Below are 19,171 nucleotides of genomic sequence, written 5' to 3'. Positions count from 1 at the left end.
CTTGATTTAGGCTCAGGTCAGGATCTCAGGGATCGTGAGTCTGAGCCCCACGTGGGGCTCTGCACTGATAGTGTGAAGCCTGCTTGGAATCTCTCTCTGCCCTCCCCCGCTCACGTTCTCTGATAAATAAACTTAAAAAAAAAAAAAGCATGCAAGGGAGTATTATTTTGCTTCTTCAGATGTACCATACATTACAAAACAGCGAATATAGCTCAATGGAATGAACTAAGTGTAGCTTCTCAAACTACAACCTACATACTTTCTGCCAATTGTATTTATCATTCATAAGCGATCTCACCAAAATATATTTTGGAGAGAAAAGATGAACCAACATTCAATATGGACCTGTTGGACACCATAATAGAGCAAACAAGCATAGTTCATCAGTATAAAGAAGGAAACAAAAAAAAATCTCCCTTTTAAATTCAAATTACATTAACTGAAATCACTTTACCAACTTTATTTTATAAATACATACATATACAAATACATGTATGCTTGCATGCATACACACATATTTACACACACACAAAGGGATGTGCATGAGTTTTCCACTTAGATCAAAAGTCTCCTGCAAATGAAGACTGGTATAAAAATGTATATTCTACATTCTTGTAAATGTGATTGATCATAACTTGCTCAAGAGGAAAAAAAAAATCTGTGCTAATCAAAGCTGAAATGTGCTAATTTGATCTCCAGTAACATTAATTAGCTCAGTCAATATATTTGTAAATCATTAGCCATTCTGAATATTGATTATTCTTACGTATTATCAACTGTATTTCCAAAGGATTACCAAAAACATGAAGACAATACGAATATTGATTTTTATTTTACAAGGACTACAGTTAAAAAAATAGAAACTGGAGTAAAATCACCTGTAGTCAAGCAAATATGCTATTTGATTTGATTTCACCAAAACTTGTATACCAGACCAATACTGAATTACCAACCAATCTAATGAACTATGCTGAGAGAGAAAAACAAAAAACAAAAAAACACTTTTCTGCAAATTAGTAGCTCTGAAATCATAGGAAGTCTTAAAAACCAACCTAAATATTTAATGTAGCTTTCTCTACACAACCCCCCCACCACCACAAGCTGTTTTTAGATCAATTGTGTATCTAGCAATCAAAGAAATTTAGCTCAATCATTTTATCCTTAGGAAAATGGCAATGGTTGTATTTATTATATTACTAATGACACATTAAACTAAGTAAAACATAAAGGTCATTTGGTAAGCTTAAAATCCACTTACTTCCATACCAAACTGGTAATTATTTAGCTATTCCTGATCAACTATTTCTATCACCAAAAAAAGGAACTTTTTTTTTAATGTTTATTCATTTTTGAGAGAGAAAGAGACACAGAGCATGAGCAGGGAGGGGCAGAGACAGAGAGAGGGAGAGAGAGAGAGAGAGAGAGAGAGAGAGAGACAGAATCTGAAGCAGGCTCCAGGCTCTGAGCTGTCAATGGAGAGCCCAACGCAGGACTCCAACTCACAAGCCGTGAAACGATGACCCGAGCCGAAGTTGGAGGCTTACCCACAACTGAGCCACTCAGGAGCCCCCAAAGAGGAATTTTTCTAAACTGTACACCAAGTAATAGAAGTTGCTACAATTGTTATAAACCAAAACTGAGAAAGAAAAGGCTTCATCCTCTATATTTATAATTTATAAATGGAAGATTCAAATTATAAGGGACCAACATACAGATACTGTACAATCAAAAGATCTAAAATGAAAATACAGCAGAGACTATCTCACAAATTAGATTTACTTTAAATAGTATCAAGTTTAAGTTCAGAAATATTTCCTTATATTAATTGACTAAATTACATTACTTTTAAATAATGCATTGAAATATCTGAGAAAGTACTGTTTTTACCAGTTCAACGTCCCCTTTAGAAATGTACTTAAAAAAAAAAAAGTAGGGGCACCCTGGTGGCTCAGTTATTAAGCACCCAACTTTGGCTCAGGTCATGATGTCCCGGTACGAGAGTTCGAGTCCCACATCAGGCTCTGTGCTGCCAGCTCAGAGCCTGGAGTCTGCTTCAGATTGTGTGTCTCCCTCTCTCTCTGACCCTCCCCCATTCGCACTGTCTCTATCTCAAAAATAAATAAATATTTTTAAAAATGATAAATTAAAATTTAAATTTAAAGAAACAAGTAAAAACTGAACTACTTATTGTTTAGGCACATATACATATGTAACAAAATGGGAAAAATTATTAACATAAAATTCAGGATAGTGGTTACTTCTGGTTACCTCTGAAGGGGAGTCAGAGATGAGAGAAAGGAGGAATACATGGGTGGTTGAAAGTTACTGGTAATATGCTATTCTTAGAGGAATAAGTTCTTGAGTAAATGTTAAATAATTTTTAGATAAATTGGCTTTTATAAGGAAATAAGAGCATGCATGGACTAATGATAGCATGCTATAAAACCAAAGATTATGACTAGCAAAATTTTATACTGAAGTCGATTTTGAAAAACAACTGGAATTTCCTTATAGAAATTTACCTTTTACAAATGTTTCTTCCTAACAGTATTAAAATATTGGCAAACTCAAATCCATTTTGCAAATATTCAGACTGAAGGGCAGACTGGAGAAATGTTCTCAAAGAACCAAGACCCAAGCCAAAATTATTCTCCTCCTTTAATCAGAGTAATATTACCATATTGGTTTCAATTTGCAGTCCTTCAGAGGCTGTTCAGGGCAAACATGTTAGAAGTTATAATGCTATATACCTGAAATTTATATAATAAAAGAAAGTAAAAAAAAAAAAAATGAGTCTAATTGTATTTAGATGTGTGATGTATCTGTATTAAGATTTTTTAAATTTCATAAAGCTTCAGAAATAGATATAGAATCTTAATTTATAACACATTTTACTTCAAAGAAAAAAAATCAAATAAAAAAATTAAAATGCATCTTATTCAATGTCAACATAAAAACTCCTAAGTCAAACTACCTTAAGAAAACCCTAAACAAACATATTTATGATTATTTATGAGCAAAGTTTGTTTAAAAGCCAAATCAGAAATATCAGTAGTTAGCAGTATGCTCAAATACATTATTCTGAAATTTCTCAAGCATAAAATATATTTATTATTAACAGTAATCTAGAAGTCAAATATTAATTTAATATGAAGGTAATACAACAATGTATATCATGTTTTATATTTCTTTATAGATCTAAATGTACAAAAGAGGAAGATTTAGGTTACCTAATAGTATCAAAAACAAACAAATGTAAGAGTTCATGCAAAGATGTAGAGCCAGACAAGTTATTAGATTAAAAATCACTTTTAAAAGGCAGAGGCACTAAGACTCTTTATTCTTCTTACTGGAAAATCAACAATCTCTAATACATTCTTACTGCTAGAATTTGAGGACAAAATGACTTTTAATTGCTTATGAACTGAATGAAATTCAGCAGTATTTAAAATACCAAAAGTTGAGACAGTAAAGAACTAGTAAAGGTTAAATCTTGGCTATTAATATAAAGGAAAACACCATAAATGAAATTTTTAGAAATAGGTCTCAATTGTCAATCTATCACCACAGCAAGCTAATGAAAGATAAAAATAGCATCCTTCTTCTAGACTTTAGTCATATGCATTAAACATGAAAGGGCATGGAAAAAAGAACCATACATAGAAAACCCCAACAAGATTCTCTTTAAATTTTCTTTTAATTGACTTGATTAGAAAGCGTTATCTGAAGAGAAAATATAATAATAAGCACTTAAGGAGAAAGAATTCATTCAAACTCATTTGAAATGACTTAGATAAATTCCAAAATTATGCAATGAAGGGACCTACTATGTGACAAGCTTAGCACTATCCACTTTGTATTCACTGTCATAATCATACAAATGCTCTGCGTAAAGTTGTAATTCGATACTGAAAAGAAGAATTTGGTAACTTCTAAAGCCTGTTCTATACTGTACTGAAACTTGCTTGTTTATTAGTACTTACCTCTAAATATATAGTGTTAACAAAGTTAGTATGGGTAAGCTTTAATATTTAGAAGAGAATGACTTCTCTAACTTTTAGACAATTAAAGTAAAAAATTTAAACACCCAAATTGCCCAAGAACTAGGAAGTAAAAATCTTCTGTACTCCAGTTAAGCTTCCATTCCGACTTCTAAATCACTGTACATCAAAGAAAATCAACTTTCCCTGACACATAAGAACTATTCCCTTCAGTGATCAGGCAGGTGTTGAGGCCAGAAAGAGAGCCTATTTTCCACAGCCCTTTACCTTGTTTGATCACTGGTTACTTTTGATCTGACACTGCCCTCTCTCTAGTAATGACTTCCCCCTCATAGACCCTACCTCACATCTGTCAGAAAGAATAAAGGGCATCAAACTGAGACCTGACAACGCCTATGGGCCATGCGATGGGCTGCCAACTGAATGTTCCCCAGCTCCCACAATTTCCAATTCAGTTTCTTTTGTTCTGGTAGGTACAGGGTTAGGGTACCAATGACAGCAGAAAGGATTATGCAGCAACTGTGAAACCAAGCCTTCTTGAATGTGTATCTTTTATCTTTGCTTCTTCATCTTCTTAAATGCTGCAAACTTCATGGTGGTTACTATGAAATACATATTCAACAAGTGCAATAGAAAGTTTGTTTAAATCCTTTTCCAGGAGAAAATAAAGGACACAATGTATTGTAATTCAACTATAAAGCTTTAAGGAAAAAGTTTCAAGCCCATGGTGTGAGATTAGTAAAGGCCAGCTGTCAAAGAGCATGTTAATAGTAAATGAAACCACAGAAGTTTTACGGGAACCACTAACTTAGTGGGTATTGCCATACACCACCGAAAAAAGGAAAGGTCTCCTAAAACAATGCACATATCACAAAAGGTGATGATTTCAATTGTTAAATTACAGATTTTCAGACTATTTTGATGTGAGAATAAGCTTCTCTAGTCTTGTTTAAATAATGTGCTAAGTATATGTAACCTCTTTTTTAAAAGGGGCATTAATTAATAACCTAAATGCTAGAAATAAGAAAAATCTGGTCAAATATCACTTTGGAATATTATTAATAATTTTTAAACTGTCATTAAAATATTGCATGAGTTCTTGAATATTTATCAATAAATCACCCTCTCGACACAGATGCACATTGATGGACAACTCATTATCAGGCATGCACTAAAGGAATTTGTAGGAAGTAGGTTTGGGAGCCTTCTAAGGTCACTTTCAAGGTTAAGTCATTACCATTTTTGCTTAAGAAACAGGACTTTTCTTTAATAAGTAGGGTCAGAAGAAGGAAGTGCGTTATCAATAAGACATGCAAACAAACCTAATGTACCTTTAATATATATAATGTATTAAGACAAATGAATAATTAACCTTAGACATGTACAAATATAGAATCTCAAGAATGGGAGGTAAGCACTGAGGTGATTATAAGTTGGCTGTAATAACTGAAAGAAGTTACTTTCCACAACAGGTAAAGTAAGGTATGCTTTAATAGAAAGAAAAGGGAAAAGCACAAACATCTGAAGAATTAACCTGTGACACTAGGGAAATGCAGACAGTAGAATGAAAATGATTCACCACTATGGAAAAGACTATATGGAAATACCTCCTAGTCTTACACTGATCCACAGTCAGCACAAGTACTTTATCTTTAAAAAAAAACAAAACTGTTCTTGACTGTAATAAAAAAAAATTATAATATAAAGTACATTAAAAAATGTAACTGGTTTATATAGACTTTAATATATGAAAAAGATGAAATATATATATATATATATATATATATATATGAAAAAAAGAGGATTCCTATATGCTTGGACTTACTTTACAGTCAAAAGCCATCTAGGTGTACTAGAAAGAAATATCATTTCCAGAATGAAAAAACACAATCCAAGGTTAAAATACAGTTGGTTGAACAAATACTTGCCCATTTTTTTCCTTAAGTCTTCCGAATGGTACTTACTCCTCCAAGAAAAGAAAGAAACAAATTGCATTAATTATTCTAGTCAGATGCCTATTTACGCTCCTTTCTGGGTATTCTTTCCCCAATTTTTGATTCTACAAAACCATTAGAACATTTTAAAGAACAAAAAGATAATAATATAAATGGAATCCATTTATGAAACTAAGAACTATGACTTTTACAGGAAGTATTTTTTTTTTTAATTTTTCAACGTTTATTTATTTTTGGGACAGAGGGAGACAGAGCGTGAACGGGGGAGGGGCAGAGACAGAGGGAGACACAGAATCAGAAACAGGCTCCAGGCTCTGAGCCATCAGCCCAGAGCCCGACGCGGGGCTCAAACCCACGGACCGCGAGATCGTGACCTGGCTGAAGTCGGACGCTTAACCGACTGCGCCACCCAGGCGCCCCTTGGAAGTATTTTTAAAAGAATACATGTCAGTGTCATTTCTGCACAGTATATTACCCTCAAAGCATGCAGTATCAGTGTTCTAACTAAACTTAACACCAGATTTATTTGGTGCATTTAGCTAATATCAAGCAACCAAGATATGCATCAAATATTACACTTTATCTACCTCTAATTGTAGCAACAAAATCAAACTCATCTAAACAAACTCATCCACAGAAACAACTTGGTAACTTTCATCTCCTGAACATCCAAGTGATTAAAGTTTGACAAAAGAAAAAAAAAACAACACAATTCTTAGCAGTCTTGGAGAGATTTTTGTTGCAGTTGTCAGAAAGCAGGAAAAAATGCATTGGTGGAAGCACTAAAGTCAAATATTCTCAACAAGATGTAAATCAAGAAATGCCATTTACAATGAAAAGATTTTAAAGACACAAGTTCAACGTTCACTTTTAAGAAATCATTTCCTGGGGCGCCTGGGTGGCGCAGTCGGTTAAACGTCCGACTTCAGCCAGGTCACGATCTCGCAGTCCGTGAGTTCGAGCCCCGCGTCGGGCTCTGGGCTGATGGCTCAGAGCCTGGAGCCTGTTTCCGATTCTGTGTCTCCCTCTCTCTCTGCCCCTCCCCCGTTCATGCTCTGTCTCTCTCTGTGCCAAAAATAAATAAACGTTGAAAAAAAAAATAAGAAATCATTTCCTAAAAACTACTTAATTCTTGAAGAGGGTAGACTTCTCTGGGGTTTCACCCCAGTGTCAGTTGACACTGCTGCAGAATAAAGCTTATTTCACCAATTCACTTGTTAATAAAAATTTATGTACCACAAGCTAGGCTATGTGTACATACCAAAGTATAAATAATCATCTTTAAAGTTACTGACATGTGTTTCATTGAAAATGTTAATTTTTAATAGCTTTCCTTCCTGTCACAAAAGTAATTTTTCCAGAACTAAATCAAAAAGACTTGAGTATAAAATGTTTCATCTTCATTAAGTCATTTTCAAAAACTTTACAATTTTTACATAGATCTTTAATTTTTAAGAACTTCTAATATCTATTTAAATAGCCAAAACACTGACAGATGTAGTCTGATACTTAACTACATGTTTTAAAAAAGACATTATCATCCCCATTTACAAAGAGCTTACATGACTAAACTGAAACCTTGAAACCTACAACAAGGTATCAATGGATTAATAAAAAATTATAAAGTACAGGAAAAGCTGATAGTATATGGGAAAGTAATAAATGTGGAATTCCTAAAGAAAATTTGACAAAAAATATTTAGCTGAGCTTGAAGGTATTGAACAAATATTAGAAGCAAGATGATAGCAGAAAAAGAAGAGTAAATGAACAAGCTGAGAATATAATGAGAATAGAGACTAGTAACTAGAGAAACCTGTGAAGGAAGCCATTACAGATTTTCTGAAATGATAAATAGTATTTTATCAAGAGCATTCCTGGGTTGTGGATGTGAAAAACAAAAGGTCAATCTACGGAAATGTCTTAGGTCATGACTCAATTCAGTGGTATACCTTTCACGCTGTTTTCCATTAAGCTCTTCATTCATAAGCCTAAAACAACTTTAATTTATGGAATGTATATTAGATTATGTAATAGAACTGCCTACAATTATATATAATGAGAAAAATATTTATTAATATATCAGCAGTAGAGGGGTATGTACATGTGTGTACAAAACTATGTCCTGCAACAACTTAAAACATATGACATAGCAAGCTATTCAAATTACATGCCAATATTTAAAGTTAACATCAACTTAGTGAAAAATCATAGAAATACATTTTGACTCCCCATTCAGAGAATCTACAAATCAAAACTTAACCTAATTCTATCATGTTCTCTGATGAGTCAAAATGAAGGGCTAGCATAACATCATGCAAATAATTTTACAATCTGTAGGTATTCAGATAGGCATTTTAAGAACACTGAATATAAATAAATGCCTTCCTCTTTATTTTTACAAAGACATATTCAAAAAAAAAAATAAAAGATTTACTCATCGCCCAAATGTAGTTCAACTAGAAGGACTCTGATTTATAACTATTTTTCTTTGAATTACATATTCTTAATGTATCCATGTATATATCATCTTAGAGTGAATGATAAACACCTAGATTTTACGCTTAAATCAGAAAGTCAGTCCCATAAAAACCTGGCAACAGACACTATAAATTTTCTACCCCAAGAACTCTTCTGAAGTAATCCACTTCTATTATATTTTAGAAACCAAAAATAGTGAAGTACAGTAACTACTAAAGAAAAATACTATGTTGATCTTTTCTGTGACCTAAATTTGATATGGCTACATAAATAAGATGCAATAAGAGAGTATAAAAAGAGAGTAAATATCAAAATAGTACAGACTTCATCTGGCTTTTCAAGTTCTCAACTACCAAAAACCAGAAGACACAGTCCAAGGCAAAGAATTTACTCCAACACTCTCAGGACAATCCATCCTTCCACCCAGGAGGCAACTCCATGTTTAGACTTTTATCAAAAACTTCAAGAAAGACAACAAAGGAAGACAATCTACGCAATATGAATAAGCAAAGTATGTAACAGAAATAGGAACAGTACTCACCACACAAGTTACCTAGACAGAAGCACAACCTGTACACCTTTTGCCTGAAGAAGAATCACTGGTGAAAGCCCAAGTAGCATAACACTTTCATGGCAACTTATCTTTTTGATAACAGCTGTAAGAAAATGCTAGGAAAGATGCATCCTGTCACCTGGTAGCCAGACTCAACTAATGATATTCAGAAGGGCAAACCTAAAAAACCAAAACAAAAACACTAATTCTTTTCCCCTTAAGCTTAACGACTAAAATAATAAATGGGATTAAGTCTTGGATATCCTAAGACCCTAGCACCTCATTACTGTGGAAAAAGAAACACATAAGGCAAAACTTCTCCCTAGATCCAAGCAATACATCTTACTTGGTGACTGACAGTCTAGAAAGGTAGCTGGAGACTATGTGCTCATAAATGACAGAATTAATGTACTCCCAGCATCCCAATGCCATCCAACACTATAAAATTTCTATTTGCTAAGTCTGATGACTAGGCTCTTTATCTCAATCCAATATCTCCTGTTACCAACACTTGAGCACAAAGCCCTAGACAGCACTTTCACACTTATAGCTGAGAGATAATTTGATTTGCTCCAAATCTTTCTGATTTTTTAAAATATGCAGTGCCAAAAGAAAAGTAAACAAAAATTACATCTTTAAAGAAAAAGCAAGATCTAAAGTATAAAATATATAAGTGAAATAACATCAGCAAAAGAACTGCAATACTAGAAATAACCTACCAACTATAAATTTTAAACCAAAACAAGTTGGATATTTTTAGCAATCTAGAATATCACCCAAAAAAATTTTTTTTTCAGAATATGTAAATACCACTTGGAGTCTCCTATTTTTAACCATAATAAATTCTGCATTGTCAACACTGGGTATCTGTATTGGAGTTCTTAATAATAGGCTAGCTTCCTCCTGAGATGCTTTTTGCATTTGAGCATCTCCTATCATCAGTTGTAAGTCCCAAGTTTGTGAACTAATTTTAATACTACTAAACTAATACAATTAGGCAAGTAAATATGCTGGGTAAAAAAAATTACTAAATTCCAAAGAAAAATTATTTAGTTATTATCCAAGTCACTACCTGTCTCTGTGTCACACTGGTACACAGGAGAAGAAAACACACTCACACACTTTATGGTTTTTTCTACCTTCCAAATGACATAATACAATTCATTTATGTTCTTACCAAAATACCTGATAAAGATACCCAAAGAAATACACTTATCATGATGGCACTGGGTAATGTACTGAATTGTTGAATCACTATATCATACACCTGAAAACCAATATAACATTGTATGCCAACTACAGTGGAATTAAAACAAAACTTAATAGAAATTCCTTTAATTTTTAGAAAGAGAAAAAAATAATTTTTTAAAAAAAGCATAAAAAAGGATATCCACACGAGAAAGATACCAATAGATTAAAAAGACACAGGATAAGCTTTAGCAAAGAATGTATAATGAGTTCATTATATTCTTCAGATTGAAAAATATACCAAATAATCTTTTAACTTTGGTTTTCAAGTTATTTGGATGCCAAATAACTTTTGCTTTTAATTAAAATTGGTCCTTCAAATACCATTGAGAAAATAAAACCAATTTTATTAACAATAAGGATATACAAGTCCATATAATTTTGACAAGAATACAAATCATATTCTAGTTGTTGCTCAAAACTGCATGTTGTTAAAAATCCACCATCCTAGAAAATACCTCTTGAGTACTTAATGACAATGGCTGGATAAATGTGATACACAAAGAATGGCATCATTAATACAGTAACTAGATCAAAGAAATTTATTTATTTGAAAAGTCAGAGGAGGCTGGGTGGCTCATTTGGTTAAGAATCTGACTGTTGGTTTCGGCTAGGGTCATGATCCCGCAGTTCATGAGATCGAATTCCACATCAGGCTCTGTGCTGACAGTGTGGACCCGGCTTGGGATTCTCTCTCCCTCTCTCTCTCTCTCTCTGTCTCTCTCTCAAAATAAATAAACATGAAAAAAGATTTTAAAAAGGCAGAAAACTACTGACTCTGAATCTGTAAGCTATTTTTCAAGCTTTTATTTACATACGTAAATCTATCTTCTTTTTAAAGTACATCGCCAAAATACTTGAAAAAATACATTTTAAAGTTTATTTATTTATTTTTGAGAGAGAGCATGAGCAGGGGAAGGGCAGAGAGAGACTCCCAAGCAGGCTCATGGGGCTCAAATCCACGAACCGCAAGATAACGACCTGAGCCAAAATCAAGAGTCAGACACTTAACTGAAAGTGAAGTTTCAGTTAACTTCAGTTAACTTAACTGACTGAGCCACCCAGGCACCCCTGGAAAAATACATTTTAAAAGCATGTTCAATTCAGTAGCAACCCATTTGTCACTAAGCCAACACTTACTGAATGTCTATTACGTGCACAATGAGGGGTGATGGATAAAAGAATAAGTAGATACTCCCTGCCCTCAAAAGAGTTCATAATCCATCAGCAAGATAAACCTGCAAAGCATGATTTTAATTACTCCTGAAGAGCAATTTGGCATGATCTAGTAAAAATTGGAAAATCTACATTTCTTAGCTCCCTATAATTACATTCTAGGTACAGACCCTAGAGAAATTCTTATACATAAGCGCAGGAGACTTACATAAGGATTTTATTGCAACAATACCTGTAACAGTAAAACACTGGAAGCAATACAAGAGTCCTTCAGTAAGGAATGGATAAACAGGATATACATATCTATATAGAACACTAAGAGTTACAAAGAATGAATTACATATTATCACTAGATCTCAAAAACAACTTAAAAAAGTAAAAATGCCACACTATATAAAATGTATGTTAGCTAACTTGACAATACATTATATTTTAAAAAACTAAAAAATAAGTAAGTTTAAAAGTAAAAATGCAAATTGTTGGCTGATAATTTGTAAGAACAGATATTTAACAATACAATATCAGATATAAACTATATGTGACTACAAACTAAACAATACTATATCATTCATGGTACCAATTATGTCTATTAAAGTTTTTTTTTTTTTAAAGCATTTTAGGTCATCATAGTAGTTGTCTCTAGGAGACAGTGGGAATGACATGGGGTACAAGACAACAGAGGCTCAAAGTTTATTTATTTTATTAACTCAAAAAAGAAGCAAATTGAACAAAATGTTTAACAACTGTCAATGTCTAGATGATGGGCATATAGATGTTATTACTTTTTATTATTCTATATTTTTCAATTTCTCAAAATAAAAAAATAATACAAGACCTCAAAACCTGATCACATTTCACATTTGCTGAAACCCCATGCTATAGTCCCTATTATCCAGAGACATACAAATTCCTTTAGCATGATGTTCAAAAGTCTCATCCTGATCCCTATCCTCCTTTACAAACCCAAATATCAACACTTCACCCACCACCCTGCCTGTAAAACTAATCTTACTTTCACACCCACCACATATTAAACATTCCACATATTTTCCCAGTGCCTTGTCTTTGTTAGTGCTGTCTCTCACAAATGCAAATACCCCAACAAAAATGTTTACCTGCATCATAATATCACAGCACTATATATCATTCAAGACTCAGTTCAACTGTCACCTACTACTTATAGTACAATTTACAAACTACTTTTGTCATTGGTATTTCCATAGCACTTAGAACTAGACAGGAATCTCCTCCCTTTAGCAATAAAACTTAATTTCTCAACACTTCTCACAGAGCCTGGCACACGCTAGTCAAATATTAAATGAACCGAATGAACATCTGAAACAATATTAAGGAACAGAGTAGAAGGTAATCAGTTCATTGACTTATTCAAATTTCTACTAAATCTACTGGACAAAAATAAAATGGTATTTAGCTTCTGAATCCAAATTTCACAAAAAACTAAAATAAAATACTATGCTTTTGCAAAGTAAAAAAATTTTGCATAAATAGTGCAATTCTATTAAAGTTAACTATGATAATATTCATACAGGATTAAGATGAAAATTAAATGCCATCTTGAAACGCCTTTCTTCTTTGATAAGTTTACTAATTTTCTAGAAAAGATTTCAATATGTCTCCATTGGTACTTCCCCTGAAATCAGTTATCATCCTAGCAAAAAGATCTTCTGCTCATGATAATAAATAATTTCTTTCTTTGATGTCTCAAAGTACCTGTCAGCAAGTGTTTTAAAGGGGGAAATGTCTTTTAGAAATTACTGTATGGTTAAAAGGCAAATAGATTATTAGCTCCATCTGTGATGTATCCATGAAAGGGCTTGAGGACAAAGGTTTGGGATTCTAACAAATCTGGGTTAGAATCTTAACCCTGACACCTGTTTGTCGTTACTTAACCTCTCTAGGTCTCAATTTCCTCATCTGTAAAATAGAATAAAAATAAACTACCTCATATGATGGTTTTGAGGACTACTTATGTAAAACTGCACACTGCCTGGCACGTTATAAATACAAAAAGAAAAACCTAACTATCAAATATTTTTAAATATCAACAAGTGGCAGCAAAATCCTGAAATGTAGCATTCAATAATAAGATAAAGCCCAGTATCTTTAGGTCACCTATTTTAGAGTGCCACATTCATGCACCGTGTCTACTGGAAAGTACCACTCTGGATGTAAGCAAATGCCTCATCCATTAAGAGGGGAAAGGACAATGAAGGCAAGTATCTACTGTAAGAGACCTGGAAGTTGAAATGAGTATTTTGAAAAGGGAATCCCTCACAAATATAAATTATTTAAGTCTGGGATTACAAGTAAACTTGTTTCACAAGGAGTATTTCAGAAATAAGATATAAGAAATGTAGTGGGGTGTTGGGGGTAAAAGGGGAACCAAATCCCTTAATATATTAACTCTAAGTTGAAAAGCAAAGAGTCAGGAAACGCAAGCCTTAATATAAATGCTGAATTAGCTACTGCTATTTAAATTCTGAAGAAAATGTTTACCTCACATACTCCAGTTGATGATAACATGGTTACCAGTGTATTCACTTAGCTGCTGCAACAACCTCAAATCACAGCAAGCAGCAACCAGGAATTAAACTGTGAATAGGTGTGAAATCAGAATATAGTAGATGATACCCTTAATTCAAATTGGTAGATTCCAGAAAGTAAACTCTGGAAGGAAGAGGAAGTAAAGTAAACTTTACAGAAGACTTCCTATTTTGGGGACCATAAAACACATTTGCTACTTTACCTCTTAATCTCATTTAATCTCTTTAATACTCATAAGAACACATCTGAGGTAGCATTATATCCTTTCTGCAAACAAAGAAATAAAAGTACAAAAATTAAGGTAACTAACCCAAGTCACATGACTGAGAAACCTTAGGATCAAGGTATGAACTGAGTTTAGTTCAACTCAAATAGGGCATTTGCCTCAATCACCCTTTGAAATGCTTCCAGGCTATAAGAAGGAGGTCTGAAGAGGTAAATTTAGATCCTACTTCATACATGTAAGCCTCGAAAAAATTATAAAATGAAAAAATAAAACCATTATTAAAAAATTATGGTAGCAAAGAACTCTATGCCATATAATTATAAAACTAATAAAATAACAATTCACCAGGAGATTGAGAAAAAATAAAAGTTCACAATTAACTCTTAGGACATCAAGTTTTAACCAGGAAACATTTATCACTTCCCTAAAACTTTCTAAAAATCTATTCATAATACATTACTACTTTCTTGGTAATTGAGACACCCTATACTAGATCACAACCCAACTCTATAGAATAGAAGGTGTTAAAAAATAGACCAAATAAACACAACACATATAGATCTAAATAAAATATACTGACCCTAGGACTTCACATAGAAGCTATTTTCTAAATAAATTATAAAATCTTAGTACTTTAAAGCATCAGGTTGGATGACAATTGACAGATAATCCATCTGATCTTGTCACAACTAAGTAAGAAGCTGCCCAAAGAGCTTCTCTGTCCAAAGAGTAAAGAAGAGGAATCTGGAGCAACAAGAGTAAAGAAGCAGAGAGAATACATTTAAAGAGGTGTCTAGATCATCAATAACTGTACATTTAAGTAAGTATGGATTAAAAAATAACTTTGTAGCCAGTACTGCACAAAAGAGATACAAAAGCTATCACTAGAAGAAGGGAGACAGTTGTATACAATATGCTAGAACCTCACTATAGTTGCATTCCTCAAATCTATTCCTAAAATCTATACCACAGTTTTATAGCAAACACAAAACATGTCATATAGGAGCATGGCATCTGTATCACTCAAAAAGAAGTAAAACAGAAATCTACTCTCTTTTGAGTAAAATTTTACATGGAAGTCCTCAATTCTTTGCCTCACCATAACTCACTGAGTCTTAAAATGTAAAGTCATTGTCCTCACTTTCCACCGGAATAAAACTCGCTCCGATAAACACAGGAATCCTTCCCTAAAGTTTATCTTACTTAAATCAGTCCCACAAATAAGAATGTTCAAATATCTTTCTACTTTGTGTAAAATAGCAAGTTCATCTTTTAACTTCTAAATATAACTAATATTTCAAATTATTTTAAGAAATTTTCACATTAAAATCACCTAAAGAACAAAAATTGAAAACAAACCATAATACCTGCAGAAACTATGTATAAGCATTCTACCTTTATAGTTATATCAAGGACACAAAAGCGATGTCACTGAAATATACAAAGACAATGCTGCCATCTAAAGGCCAAGATACAATATGAAAAAAAATGTATACTCAAATACTGCCAATATATAAAAACAATTTGATATTTTAAAGTCAGCAAAGTTTACACTTTTAAAGAAACTCTATGCTATGACTATTTTTAGACTATAAACAAAATTCTAACACTCTTTTGAGAAGATTCAATTTAATAAGAGAATTAGCAAAACAATTTCATTAATGATCGGTATCTGCACAGGTCAAATTCTGTTGGCATCCTTTCAGACACAGCATTCTCCTAAATATCTCTATTAGTTGTTAACTTACAAAATCTGTCTTATTTAGTGATGTTTAGTGATATTTCCTACCTATAATTACATATGGAGTATAAATATTTTTATAAATATATACTGCATAAAAATATAAAAGTATATAAATATAATTTGCCTTTAGCCAGACTGCTATTATTTCTACTCACCCCATTTAAAATATTTCTTGTTAAAAGACTAATAATAACAGTTCTCAGAGTGAAAATACCTGAACTACTTAAAATTATAGCTTTGAAAGGATTCAAATATATCTCATTGTTCCATAAATTCTAAAACAACAAGGTGTAGCTCCTATGGGAGGATAGATAATAATTCAACTGTCCAGTATGAAGAGCTCAAATGATTCTAAGATTCCTTTTCTAGAACTTTAAATTGAAGGAACTTTATTGAACCGAACTTTAAGATTTAGCAAAATTACTTCAAATTTCCAATGAAATCAAATGTTTACTGAATAACACGACATACAAAATTGATTTCCTTATCATTTAAGTATATCATCTTTTTAATGAACCACAATAATAAGGAAAAACAAATGTGAATGTAAGTATAAACTTCAGAACATATACAATTAGTTCCTCTGGGGAACCACGGACTAAAAATGTTAATGTGTTAAGAAAAATGTTTCTCTGTGTTTACTCAACAAGGAAACAAATATTAATCACCCAACAAATATTCCCAATATGTGAAGAATATAAAAATCTCAAGTTGGGTTTACCATCCTTTCCTTTCTCTTGAATGTAAAGTAGAAACCAACAGACAACAAATACAGACAGGATTTCATAAAAATTACTAGTTTTAGTGTCTCTTATGGGTCAGAGTTTGTACTAGACAATGTAAGGACATTATGCCATTTAATCCTCAGAGCTACAACCTGCAAGAAAACGGGTATTAGTAACCCTGTCTGCAGAAGAGGTTCAAGGAGCAATTTCCCTAGAATCACAAGTGATTGTACACCAGGTTTAAAAAATTCACCCTCTCTGACCCAGAAAACCTTATTCATTCTATAAGATCATACTGCTTTAAGAGAGATTATTAAACTTGTAATAAATGTAAAGAGAAATGTGGAGGATTTTTACTATATAATTTCACAGGAAAATATAATTCTATGTGGTGATAAAAGCATTTCCTTTTAACTTACAGTGTTTTGATTTTTCTAACTGGAATCTTGTTTTAAAGTACATTATCTCATTTGAAGTGCTGATGGTTCTAGAGACCTTTTAAAACTTACATTAATTTATGAGACACATTTATCAAATATTGTAAACTAATCCCAAGAAGCAACAAAAAGATCCCTTTATTTGGGGAATACAATTAAGAGCAGGTCTCCTTTGAAAATATGCAACATATTCAGTACCACCTTGCCTACATTTTAAAGTACACGATTTCTCAACCTTGAGAAATCTACTAGTACCTCCCTAATGATAACCTGTTCTGTTAACTTTTACTAAGCACCCATCAAATCAAAATTTTAAAGGTTTGGAGTATTATTCAACCACTAAAAAAACTGAAGCTCCGATATATGCTACTACATGAATGAACCTTGAAAACATTATGCTATGTCCAAGAAGCCAAATACAATATACCACATACTGTGTGATTCCATTTGTATAAAATGCCTAGAATAGGCAAATCCACAGAGACATAAAGTAGATTACCAGGTGCCAGGGGCTGGAGGAAGGGGGAAATGGAGAGTGACAACTAATTAGCAGACTTTCTTTGGGGGTAATGAAACTGTTCTAGAATTAGTGATGATGACTACACAACTTTGTGAACATACTAGAAACCATTAAGTCACAATACTTTCAAAGAGTAAATTTTATGGCAGGTGAATTACATCTCAATAAAAGGAAATAAACAGCTGTAAATATATATATTAAGTATGAATGAGTTACACATATCATTAAAATATAAAATGTATATAACTAAAAAGATTATCTGCCTCAGTTTACTGAATCTCATTTTTCACCACACTAAGTGAAAAGCTTTAGTTCACACGTACACATCTTTCTGAACCATAAAAAAAAAAAAATCTAACTACCTAGAATTATTCCAATCCCTAGGAAATCAAAAGGAACAACCACCACAGACTTATGTTTAGCAACTAAATTTTATTTTTCCCAATTTACCTGAGTTAATTAATTGCCAGAATTTAGACAAAAACCTATTAGCACATGCTAATGAGGAATTTTTAACACACAAGTACCACATGCAAGTACCTACAGAGTTATAGGATCAATTTATAAAACCATTGTTTTGAGAGGATTCTTGTTTTTAAGTAGTATTTGCCTCTAAACCATCAAAAGCAGATAAAATTTTATAAGTTATAAAGATATCAAAGGTTAGAAACAAAATTTTTAAAAATGAAGATTATAACAAGTACTTACTAATTTGTTTTCCTGCATGTATATTCTTTGTAATTTCAGACAGCCCTTAGCTATGACGATCATGCCTTCATCTGAGATCTTGTAACATTGGCCGAAATGAATATCTTTGAGTTCTCTGCACTTTGAGCCCAGCTGTAAACAAAGAGATTTAGCTGAATGCTCAGAAAATAACAAAGATAACATATTTCTAGTGGAATTTCCATATAATTTTTTTAAATAGCCATACCAAAGTTAAATTAACTGCTTATAAACTACTTTTAAAATAAAGTAGAATGTAGGCAATCTATAACTTAAGATAGTATTGCGTAAGCCTTTTCATCTGCTAATTACTTCCCTGCTTCAACTACCTCATACTATATGCCCACCTAAGGCGTCCAGATTTCTTAACACCTCAAAATCACATCTGTATTTCTCTTGAGTCAATTATATTGTTACACTGGTGGAGCCCAGTTACAAGGAATAAAACAAAGTTCCAAGAAGCAAGGCAAAGGTCTAATGAGTGAAAGAATATTTAATTCATTAGATCTACTTCTACTCCTGACGACCCCAATGAATCATTTCCCTCCACTGGCTCATTACCCTGGGAAAAAATAAAAAGTCTAAATATGCTGTAGGTAATATTTTAGAGTACTTATTTACACACTGTACTGCATAAACTGAAAACAAAAGGACTATTTCCTGATGGAAATTCCAACTGTACCTTAGTTACCAAACAGGTACAATGTTCCCATTAAAACCATCAAGTATCACAGAGAACAAATTACATACATTTCCTTTCAAAAGCCACAGTGTAGATGATCAAACTATAAATGAATGCTGTTTCATGAGTACTACA

General features: G+C 32.7%; 1 protein-coding gene across 1 annotated transcript in view; it reads right to left on the bottom strand.

The window, feature by feature from the left end:
* The window catches only part of FBXL17 (F-box and leucine rich repeat protein 17), a 504,442-nt gene that overhangs the window by 442,058 nt on the left and 43,213 nt on the right, over positions 1-19,171 (bottom strand). Inside the window, exon 5 of the mRNA XM_040492981.1 lies at positions 18,337-18,468. Coding sequence (XP_040348915.1) covers positions 18,337-18,468 — 132 coding nt within the window. The remainder of the gene's footprint in view (positions 1-18,336; positions 18,469-19,171) is intronic.

This window comes from Herpailurus yagouaroundi, unplaced genomic scaffold, assembly GCF_014898765.1.
Source record: "Herpailurus yagouaroundi ecotype Mexico unplaced genomic scaffold, PumYag 29, whole genome shotgun sequence".
Lineage (NCBI taxonomy): Eukaryota > Metazoa > Chordata > Mammalia > Carnivora > Felidae > Herpailurus > Herpailurus yagouaroundi.
Note: the sequence above shows the minus strand (reverse complement) of the source record. Positions and strands in the feature narration are given on the sequence as shown.